The sequence below is a fragment of the Parasteatoda tepidariorum genome, chromosome 10, assembly GCF_982258835.1.
Source record: "Parasteatoda tepidariorum strain Cologne lab strain chromosome 10, Ptep-v5.0, whole genome shotgun sequence".
Lineage (NCBI taxonomy): Eukaryota > Metazoa > Arthropoda > Arachnida > Araneae > Theridiidae > Parasteatoda > Parasteatoda tepidariorum.
In genome coordinates this window covers 6,790,365-6,802,030 of record NC_141764.1, presented here as the reverse complement: position 1 = coordinate 6,802,030, position 11,666 = coordinate 6,790,365, and the positions used below count along the sequence as shown (strand labels likewise).

The window sequence follows — 11,666 nt, the reverse complement described above, 5'->3', positions numbered from 1 at the left end:
GATAAGGAAAGTGGCGAGAAACGAAAAGATTACCACAAATCGATCCAAAGAGATGAACCTACTGCTACTACACTGATCGCCAACACCTCAGTAGGAAAAAACAATTGTATTTTCTGTGACCGATTACATCCAAGTCAAGACTGTCAGAAAATAGCAGAAATGAGTTATGAGGACAGAAAATCACGAGTTATACAAAAGAGATGCTGTCTTGTTTACCTCAAATCTGGTCACATGGCAAAAAGATGTCACAGTAATGTAAGGTGCTTAGTTTGTAAACGGAGGCATTACACAATACTTTGCCCAGATCTACGTAAAGAATTACAAAATAGCAGGTGATGAACAGAAAGCAACAGAAATATTGTTTACGAATCGTCCTTCTGAACGTGAAATATATCTCAAAACAATTACGATCAGACTACGAAACAGAGACAAGGAAGTCTGTGTTCGTGCACTAATGGATAATGGGTCACAGCGTTCCTATATTGAAAAGAGTTTGGCTGAAGAACTGAAACTTTCTCCCACTGGAAGCGAAGTGTTTTCTCAAGGACTGTTTGGCGGGGGAACTTCTCCTGCTTCAGAGCATAAGAGATATATGGTACCTGTTGAAAGTTTAAATCGCAAATATACGACCTCAATATCTCTTCTTGACCAAGCAAAAATTTGCTCAGAGCTACCAAGGATACAGGATAGAAGTTTACTTGCTGATCTAGCTTCTCGAGGAATAGAAATAACAGATGTTGGAAAAGATACGCCCCCTATAAGAGTTCTTCTAGGAGCTGATGTACTTGGAAAAATTCTGACTGGAAAAATAGAAGTGTTAAGATCGGGAGTTTCAACCATAGAAACCTTACTAGGTTGGACAATTTTAGGTCTAGGAAGAAAAAAAATGGTTAACTTAGTCGCATTAAGTTTGCAAAATAAGGAGTTGCCAAAAATATGGGATTTGGACGTTTTAGGCATTGAAAATCCCGTGGAAAGAAAAAATGAGATCCAACTAGAGGAAGAAACGTTGATCCATTTCAGAGAAACATTAAGAGTCTGTGAAGATCAGAGATATGAAGTATGTTTGCCATGGTTGGCTGGACATCCTGCCCTTTATGATAAATATGACATAGCAGAATCCAGACTTCGCACAGCAACTAAACGTTTGTTAAACGAAAATTATTTTGATGCTTACGACGCTGTATTTAAACAATGGGAATCAGAAGGTATTATAGAAACTGTACCAAAAGAGCAGATTACGAAAACAGGTCATTATCTCCCCCATAGACCAGTCATCAAGCTATCCAGCAATACTACGAAGGTTCGACCAGTTTTCGACGCATCTTTCAAGAAACCTGGATTTGCTTCCTTGAATGAATGCTTAAGTGTGGGACCGAATCTTATACATAGGATACTGCCATTACTGTTGAGATTCCGTTCAGGGGCATTAGGAGTTATTGCCGACATAAAACAAGCATTTCTTCAGATACGTTTAAGAGTCGAAGACAGAGATGTACTAAGGCTCTTGTGGTGGGAAGACGCTGAATGCACAACATTTAAGACTTATCGACACTGCAGAGTGGTGTTCGGTGTGTCTTCCAGTCCATTTCTTCTAAATGCCACTATAAATTATCATCTAGGATTGCAGAAATTCCAAACAGAGAGTCTTAAGAATACGATTGATAATTTAAGAGAAGGATTTTACGTGGACAACCTAGTCACAAGTGTTAATAACGTCGATGAACTGGAGCATTTAAAATCTCAAGCTATCCAAATAATGAAAGAAGGTGGGTTTGAATTACGATGCTGGGCTTCCAATAACTCTAGAGAAGGACAAGAAACGGAAATGGTTCTTGGCATGAAATGGAATTTAGTTAGTGATGAACTTTCATGTAAGATGCCGTTAAATTTAGTTACCGTCAATGAAAAGGCAGTTACGAAACGTTTACTTCTTTCTATCATCAACAGTATTTACAATCCAATAGGCTTTACTGCTCCAGCGCTATTGTTGCCCAAATTCCTTTTGCAGGAAGCGTGGAGAGGGAAACTAAGTTGGGAGGATGCATTATCAGCACTACTTGAGCAGAAGTACAGACGGTGGGAGAAAACCACTGCTCTCATACCTGAATGTACCATTCCTCGAAGAATGTTGCCTGTAATTTACGATAATGTCGAACTGCATATTTTCAGATGCATCTTCTTTTGCATAAGCTACTTGTGCTTTCTTGCGATGTGAATACCGAGGTCAAGTGACAGTCAAATTAATAGCTGCTAAAGCTCGACTTGCTCCAATGCAAAAACCAACCATCCCAAGACTTGAATTGCTGGGAGCCGCCCTCAGAGCTCGTTTAGCCGTAACTCTAAGTTCTGTTCTGCCCATTTCCTCTAGAACCCTTTTTTGGACTGACTCAATGATAGTTTTGAGCTGGATTACGAGAAAGGAGCCATGGAATACATTCGTTGGAAATCGAGTGAAAGAAATCAGAGAATTGACCAATATAGATGACTGGAAACATGTACCTGGAGAAGTCTACCCTGCCGACTTTGCTACTCGCTTTTGCGACTGGGCAGATCTATTGCAAAGTCAGTGGTGGGAGGGTCCCAGCTGGTTATACGAAGAAGCAAAATCTTGGCCATTGTCTGAGATATCCGTTCCGGATGAAGCTTTTCTGGAGCGACGTAAGACAGTGATAACAAATTTAGCAGCTGAAAACGAAGAGAAATTTGGACAGAGATTTTTATACTTTTCGAGTTACACAAGGATTCTTAGAATGACTGCTTATGTTCTGAGAGTTTGTAACAGCATTAAGAAAAACTCTTGTAAGTTGACTGGTGCGATCTCATGTGAAGAGATTGAATGTGCAGAAAACACTCTTAAAAAAATCATACAGTATGAATGGCCTTCTGACATACGTGAGAAGTACAAGGATACAATACAATTCTTCGTAGAAAATGAAATTTTGAAAGTTCAAACAAGACTTATCCTCAGTCAAGATCCGGAGGACTTCACATATCCTATAGTTTTACCAGACCATCCTCTTCTAGAAAGACTGATTTTGCATACTCATAAATCTTTGATGCATGCTGGTGTATTAACGACACTAGCACAGTTAAGAGAAAGATTCGGAGAGTTGTAAGAGCCGTTTTGCGACAATGTGTACCATGCAAAAAACTGACTTCTAGAAATGTTAATACTGAGCCAGCTTCTTTACCACCTGACAGAGTAAACCGAGTCTCAGCATTTCAGATAACTGGCGCAGATCTAGCTGGTCCTCTTTTCTTACGTGGTGGAAACAAGGCGTGGATAGTACTTTTCACGTGTGCAGTATATCGAGCAGTCCACCTGGAGCTAGTTTCATCTCTCTCCACAGAATCATTTATTCAAGCCTTACGAAGATTTTGGGCCAGGAGAGGAAGATGCTCTACTCTTTATACAGATAATGGTACGAATTTCGTAGGTACAGCAAATGCGTTAAAATATTTAGATTGGGATTTCATACAAACAGAGTGTTCTCTACAGAAAGTTAAGTGGTTGTTTAGCCCACCATCATCTCCATGGTATGGTGGTTTTTGGGAACGAATGGTTCGCTGCGTTAAGGAACTCCTTCGAAAATGTTTGAGCAGAGCTTGTGTCACCTACGAAGAAATGTTGACTTTGCTTTACGACTATAAATGCGAGACCATTAACATATTTGTCAGACGACCCCAACGAATTGAAACCCCTTACGCCTGCTCACTTCATTCAAGACTCAAAAGAACGTGAAACTTTCGATCTAGATTTAATCGACTCTCAGCATTTTTTGAAACGAGTGCGTTACCTTCACAGTTTACGACTAAATTTACGAAAGCGTTTCTATAGGGAATATCTTGGCGAATTGGTAAGAAGTCATAAGACAGCTTCAAAGAGAAAGGCTATTGCTCCGGGAGAAATTGTTCTAGTTGAGTCACAAAATCCAAACCGAATGAATTGGCCTTTGGCTAGAGTAATTGAACTGTTTCCTGGCAAGGATAATGTTCAACGGGTGGCTAAATTAAGGGTAGCCAGTGGTGAAATCATAAGACCCCTTCAACGAATTTATCCTTTGGAACTTAGTTCCATTGACAACATGAATGAAGATTACCAGGAAACCAGAACAAAGCCTGATCATGAGCCTAGTATTGCACATATTCTGGAAGAATTGAAAACTCCAGAACCAAAACTTGGTAATGCCGATATTCAAGAGGAAGCAAGAACAACTCGATGTGGACGTCGAATCGTACCAGTGAAACGAATGAACTTGTGAACTATTCATAACTTTTAATTTCTTGCAGTGTTACAGCATTATGTTTTTTGTATTGTTTCAGAGCAAAAGTGCCAGCAATACAAAGGCGGGAGTATGTTGCCATTCACATTAAGTTTGTCAATTCCGTCATGTTTTCTTTATTTTATTTTGTATTAACATTATCTTTTGCGTTTGTGAAACTGGCAATTATTTTTTATGTTCTATTTATGTTTATAATATTACATTAAAGAACTTACGATGCGTTGCGTTTAAGAGAATTCGATACGATTTTCATCTTTATGATGTAAGTTTATGCATCCAACAATACATGTAAATAATATATTGTAAATAGTCCTATTATTCTGAGTGTTGTATTGTAAAATAAAGTAATTAGAAGCAAAAGAATCTTGAGTCATAATAAATGCATTGAATTTTTTTATATTTCGCGTTTATTTATGCATTGAATTTTCACGCTTTAAAATGCTGAATATTAGTGAAGCAATATTTGATAATTTATTTTGCTAATATGTTTCTTATTTAGCTAATGTTTTGATTTTTTCACCATGTACAATCTAAATAGCTAATATACTTTTTTAAAAGCCAATAAGAACATTGGTAGAATTCTTCTACATAAGTACAATACTATGTCTTTGATGATAAAATACTATGTCTTTGATGATAATATATTATGTCTTTGTGCTAGAACATTGTGTTCATTGGCGAGCGAGCGCAGCGAGCCATGGTTCACGGCGTGAACCATATAGGATTGCGTAGCAATTCTTGGGGGTTGGCGAGCGTTAGCGAGCAGGGGGCGGAGCCTCCTAGTTTACTCATATAGAATTACTTCGTATGTGAGAAAGTTTTATTCTCTAGAAAAGGTTTATGATCAGAATTTTTTTTTTTTAAAGTTTTATTTAATGAGTTTTTTGTTTAAAGAAGGATATTGTTCTACATAGACAGAAACCAAAAATAGTCTGAGTAAAGGAAAACTAAAGTTCGAATATGAACTTACTATAGTTTTAATTTTCTAAGCAAAATCTTTTCTCTATGTCTAATGACGGAAATAGGAAAAAGTAAGGAGACCATCAAAGTGGGTCCCCTACGAAAACTGAGGAGCAAGATAAAAAAAAAAGCTTCTAATAAACATGTGAGAGAGGTATAACCTGGTACCCCAGAGTACCGAAGATGAAATAAGGATGAAATTCCACAATTTGAAAAAGGGTGGGCTACTGGAAAGATATCGTTAACTAAATTATTAGAATTATGATTTCTAGAAATAAAGGTTGGTAGATGAGGAACACTGTTGAATGATTTTAAAAACAGAAAACTCTAACAACATATGATTAGATTTCCTGCTATTTAATGATATGAAAGATTGTTTACTATCTCGATTTCGTCCAATTTTTCATCTTATGCATAGTTATAAGATGAAAAATTCTTATGCATAGTTATAATTATACGCAAGACTACACCGACAAAAAAATTAGTCAAGTATCCTAACTATTAATATTAATTATAAGTTGTTTACTGACTAGAAAACAACTTTAAATTCAAATTTACTCAAAATCGTAGAAATTCGGTGACTGATTTTCAGATAAAGTAAATTAATCGATTGTATAAAGTTGGAATTAGGAAGTTTTATGGGATGGTGTGATCTGTTGATTGAATACATAATAATAGAATGAAAAAAATTCACGTGTCAACAAGATAGCTCTGTGGTAAAGGAGCTTTTTTACTAAGAGGTAGACATTTAAGCAGCAGGTGAGATCTTTTATTTAGGAGGTTATGAGAAGGGGAAATCAATGTGTCAGTATGAATGTGAAGTCAACATATCGTCTATAAAAAAGGGAACTATAATTACTTAAGCTACGTCCTGGACCATGTGCGATTAAAAGTGAAATCCTTTAAATAAAATGCGGGTAATGTGTACTAATTTTTCTTTTTTCTGGCAATTAAGGACACCGTTTAGAGAAATATTCGTAAAAAAATATTTTACATCCAAAGAGATCATTAAGTTTTCACTAGGTTTAAACGTACGAAACTCATTAGCAAAATCAAATCAGTTCTTGACGTTACTCTAATTCAAACTAAGAAGTGGGGGGAAATTGAAACAGGATGGTTAGTTAATTTTTAAGACGATGTTCCATTATTGGAACATAATGTGTTGTAAAGAAACTTCTTTAATTTAAGGTATTGAAATCTAGCACAGTGAGTAAGAGAATATTTCAGATGATTAGGAATAATTGCAGGAATTCTGATTGCAGATATAATTTTCCTAAACTCATGAACAGTCGCATATTTATGTAACATTCTATATGGGCCGTTATCAATTAGTTTGTAAGATTCTTGTTGATATCTAACTTTGTCTAGAACTACAATTTAATTCCATTTATCCTCCCCCCCAGGGGCACACTCTTGTGTGACGGGCACGGCGCACCCGGGGCCCCGAGCTGGACCTGAGCATTTTTCCATTTCTCTCTTGCGACGGTCCTGTTTTGAGTTTCCGACATTTTATCAAATATTTATATTGACCTAGTGAGCGAATTTTATTTCATTTCATTCAGAAGCACTGCTTATCATTTACAGATGGTAGATCTTTAGATTTTTGTTTGTTTTATACTATTTTTGCCGGATTTCCTGATTTATGATGTTTCACCTATTAATTTTAAATAACCAATTTTCCCCTAAAGTAAACAGACTAAGAACGTTAGCTTTTGCTGACCAGCACGTTTGCCGTGTGCTGCGTCTCGTAAGGTGGAAAAGGGGAACCTGGAGAAACCTGTCTGCTCTCTCATACGAGTGTGGCGCCCAAGGGGGCATTTTCATCTTGGAGTTAGTAGACTGCGTGCTCTTTGGCCCATGCTTCACTGTAGACGAGTGGAAGGAGGATAGGTCCCCCTCTCTTTCAACCGGCTGGTGGGGCATGCTTAACAGCACCCTGCTTGGGACTACGTGCTGCGCCATTGGAATGCCCCTGAGCTATAATAGTTTTGGCGGATCCACATTCCTCTGGTGTAGTGCTATAACTGGAGCTACCCTGAACAGAGTGCCGAGGCTGAAATATTCAGAGCCGATATCTCTGTTCCCCTCGTTGGGCTCGATGGTGGGCATGGGAGTGTCCAGCGGAACAACCTCTTGCATTATGGAGAAAGCAACTTTTTCACACAATCAAAATAAACCCACACCTAGTTTTAACCTCTCAAATTGTACAAATTACGACCCAACACAAGCAAGATTTATAATACTTAGTTCTACCGAAAAGAAGCTTTCTACCTTGTCTCCATTCCTCGTACAAAAATCACTAGAATCACTCATGGGAAACCCTAAAAATGTCCGACAGCTGCCCTCAGGGGATTTATTAGTGGAAACTTCGTCTGTTAAACAAACAACTGCACTACTAAAAGCTCATAAACTTGGCAATGTTACTATAACAGCATCTCCACACAATACTCTAAATATATCAAAAGGTGTCATATCCGATAAAGCTCTTCAATATCTCCCTATATCTGAAATCATTGAAGGACTCTCTACTCAAGGCGTTATTGATGCCCGACACATAACTATTAAAAAAGGTTCAGAAATTATTGAAACTCAACACATAATATTAACTTTCAGCACAGCTACATTACCCACTGACGTAAAAGCTGGATATAGAAATTGCAAAGTCCGACCTTACATTCCCAATCCATTACGTTGTTTTAAATGCCAAAAGTTTGGCCATTCTACCAACAATTGCAGAGGGAAGGAAACATGTTCCCGCTGCGGCCAAACGGGGCATATATTCAAGTCATGTACATCACCTGAACTATGTATTAACTGCCATGAATCTCACTCTGCTAATTCACGATTATGTCAAAAATGGAAGCAGGAAAAGCAAATCTTAAACATTAAAGTAACACAAAATCTCTCCTATACAGAAGCTAAGACAAAATTTCTAAATTCACAGCCGCGCCCAAACATTTCATATGCAGCTGCCGTATCTAACTCTAAAACAACGAAATCCATTGGCATACAATACAATAAAGAAGAAACAGACCCACAGAATACGAAATTTAAAACCTTACTTCCCAAAAAATTTGTCAGTACATCCACAACAAAATTGTCTAAAGCAACTCAACCGACACCCAGCACTTCAAAATCTATACCTTCTCAGCCCTCTCCACAACCCTCTCAACAGACTCCTTCGCAAAAGAATCCTAGTAGCAATCAATATATAAAAATTACGCCTCAACTAGCAAGTGTCTTGCATAAAAAACTATCTCAATCACCAATGATTAGCAAAGCTAAGTTTGTTTCTAAAGGCAGACAAAATCGTTTTGACAAAAACCGTAAAAAACTTATAAATAACAAAAAAGATTCTCAATCTGACGAAATGTACACTGATGAAGATGGCACCGACTCGGAAATGCAAATTGAAAAGGGTATGGAAACGCCTGTTAACCTAAGCCCTAAAAACACAAAATTTAAAAAATAAATAATGGAAAAAAAAATACTATCTTGGAACTGTCGTGGCTTTTATATCAACTTGCCCGATATCAAAGACATTATCGAAAAACACAATCCCGTCTGTTTTGCTCTCCAGGAAACATTTTTGAAATCAGAGCAAAATGCTACGTTAAAAGGATATACCCACATAAGAGAAGACTGTATAACTGGTAATAAAGCATGCGGTGGTGTATCAATTTTGATATCAAAAAATTATCCATTTTCCAAATTTCCTCTTTCAACTCCATTACAAGCTATAGCAGCACAAATAACGTTTCAATCACTCATAACAATATGCTGTATTTACCTCCCACCGAACCAAACTGTTACACAATTAGAACTTGACAAACTAGTTACTCAATTACCAATACCTTTCATAATCACAGGAGATTTAAATGGACATAGTGTAATGTGGGGAAGTGATGATAATAATTCACGCGGCAATCAAATAGAAAAGTTAATTGACGATCACCAACTCTGTTTACTGAATACCGATGAAAAAACGCACTTCCATTTCCCATCTAGAACATTTCACGCTGTCGATCTAACGCTATGCTCACCTCGTATTTATCCAGTATTGAAGTTTTCTGTCGGAGGTGATCTCTATCACAGTGATCATTTCCCTCTCATAATTAAAGTTTCACAACCTGGATCTGCAACTACAGGGCATTTTCCAAAATTACGTATAAATCTAGCAAACTGGCCTCTTTTTCAGAAATCATTTTTTCTAAATGAAGACATCATTGATAATACCGATATTGAAGAAGCCACATCATATGTTACAAACGCTTTAATATCTGCAGCCGAAAAATCCATTCCGTATACAACACAAAAACTACCAAAATATCCTAAGCCGTGGTGGAATAAAGATTGTAATAGAACTATTAGAAAACAAAGACAAGCCTGGAGAAAATTTCGTCGTAATCCAACAATTGAAAACTTAATACTATTTAAACAAGCGCGGTCACTAGCTCGAAGAATTCGCAGACAAAGTCAGAGAGATTCGTGGATTAAATATGTAAGTGAAATAACAAGTAATACTAAATCAGCAGTAGTATGGAAGAAAATTAAAATAATTTCTGGACAGTATACTTCCTCTCCAATTCCACATTTAATAGAGAACGGTAATAAAATCACAGACCTTAAAGAAATCGCTAACACATTAGCCAAAAACTTTTCCCTCGTCTCCAGTAAAGAAAATTACCTCCAATCCTTTCAAAACTATAAATCCCGAATAGAGAAAATAGCTCTAAAACCCCCTTTACGTAGTGACGATTATAATTCACCTTTAACGATGCATGAACTAAAATCTGCTATAATTAAATGCAAAGAAACATCCCCAGGCCCTGATAATATCCATAATAATATGTTTAAGCATCTATCAGACTCTCAACTCCACTCAATTTTACGTCTTTTCAATAAAGTATGGTTAGAAAGACAGTTTCCTTCAGTCTGGCGCAAATCATATGTTGTTGCTGTTCCTAAGCCAGGAAAAGATTTGGAAAATCCTTCAAATTATCGACCAATTGCTCTAACTAGCTGCCTGTGCAAACTTCTTGAACGCATTATAAATTCAAGATTAGTATACGTATTAGAATCCCGAAAAATTTTATCAAATAAGCAAAGCGGCTTTCGCAAATGCAGCTCCACAGTTGACAACCTCATACTCCTAGAAACAGACATTCGCGAGGCTTTTCTCAAGAGACAACATCTCGTAACAATATTTTTCGACATAGAGAAAGCTTACGACCGAACATGGCGATATGGAATTTTACGAGACCTTTTAAACCATGATATTACCGGTAATATGTTTTATTTTATACAAAACTTTTTAACTAACAGGATATTTCAAGTAAGAATGAATAATATTTTATCAGATACTTTTATTCAAGAGGAAGGTGTACCTCAGGGCAGTGTAATCAGTGTAACGCTATTCCTAATAAAAATAAATGAAATTTTATCTATTTTACCTCCCACAGTGGATGGAAGATTATTTGTTGACGATCTCCGCATTTCTTGTAAAGCTTCTCACATGAACACAATTGAAAGACAATTGCAAAATTCCATTAATAAACTATTGAAGTGGGCAGAATTAAATGGTTTTACCTTTTCATCGAGTAAAACATCTTGTATGCATTTTTGTAGACGAAGAGGACTACATCCTGATCCCGAACTTTACCTGAATAGATTTCGCATTCCAGTTTTAAATGAGACAAAGTTTCTTGGTATGGTTTTAGACTCAAAATTAACTTTTAAACCCCATATTCAATATTTAAGAAAAGCTTGTAACACAAAACTAAATTTACTGAAAGTTTTAACAAACTCATCTTGGGGGGCAGACACGAATTCAATGTTAAAAATCTATCGAAGTGTTATCCGATCAAAACTTGATTATGGCTGTATTGTTTACGGTTCTGCTAGAAAATCAGCTCTAAAATATCTTGACACAATTCACAACGCAGGCATACGTATTGCCACTGGAGCATTCCGAACCTCTCCAATTAAGAGTTTAAATGTACTCTATCATGAACCATCCCTCTCTACGCGGCGAAAAAAGTTATCATTAAATTACTATTTTCATATCAAGAGCCATCCTTACCATCCTATTTATCATAACATTTTAATGCCCAATTACGAAAGACTTTTTATGAACAGACCATCTTCAATACCAACTTTCGGTTTGAGGATGAAAAAACTTCTAGCTGACCTTAATCTGGAGGATTTTAGTATCTTACTGACTTTTCCGCCAAAACCTCCTTGGAAATTGACCCAGGTTCAAACCCTAGACGTTTTTAACAATTTGACAAAAGGACAAACTACAGATGTCATTTATCAACAGACTTTTAAATCTCATAGAGAAGAATATTCTGACTATAAATCTATCTATACCGATGGGTCTAAAAGTGCAGGTCACACGGCAAGCGGAGTTAAATTTCC

At 36.8% G+C, this 11,666-nt stretch overlaps 1 protein-coding gene across 1 annotated transcript; it reads left to right on the top strand.

Moving 5' to 3' along the window:
* Positions 1-454: 454 nt before the first annotated feature.
* On the top strand, positions 455-4,265 carry LOC122273592 (uncharacterized). Its single transcript, XM_087153721.1, has 4 exons — positions 455-2,111; positions 2,194-3,115; positions 3,166-3,741; positions 3,842-4,265. The coding sequence occupies exons 1-4, from the start codon at positions 455-457 to the stop codon at positions 4,263-4,265; spliced, it is 3,579 nt and encodes a 1,192-aa protein (XP_087009847.1).
* The last annotated feature ends 7,401 nt before the right edge of the window (positions 4,266-11,666 follow it).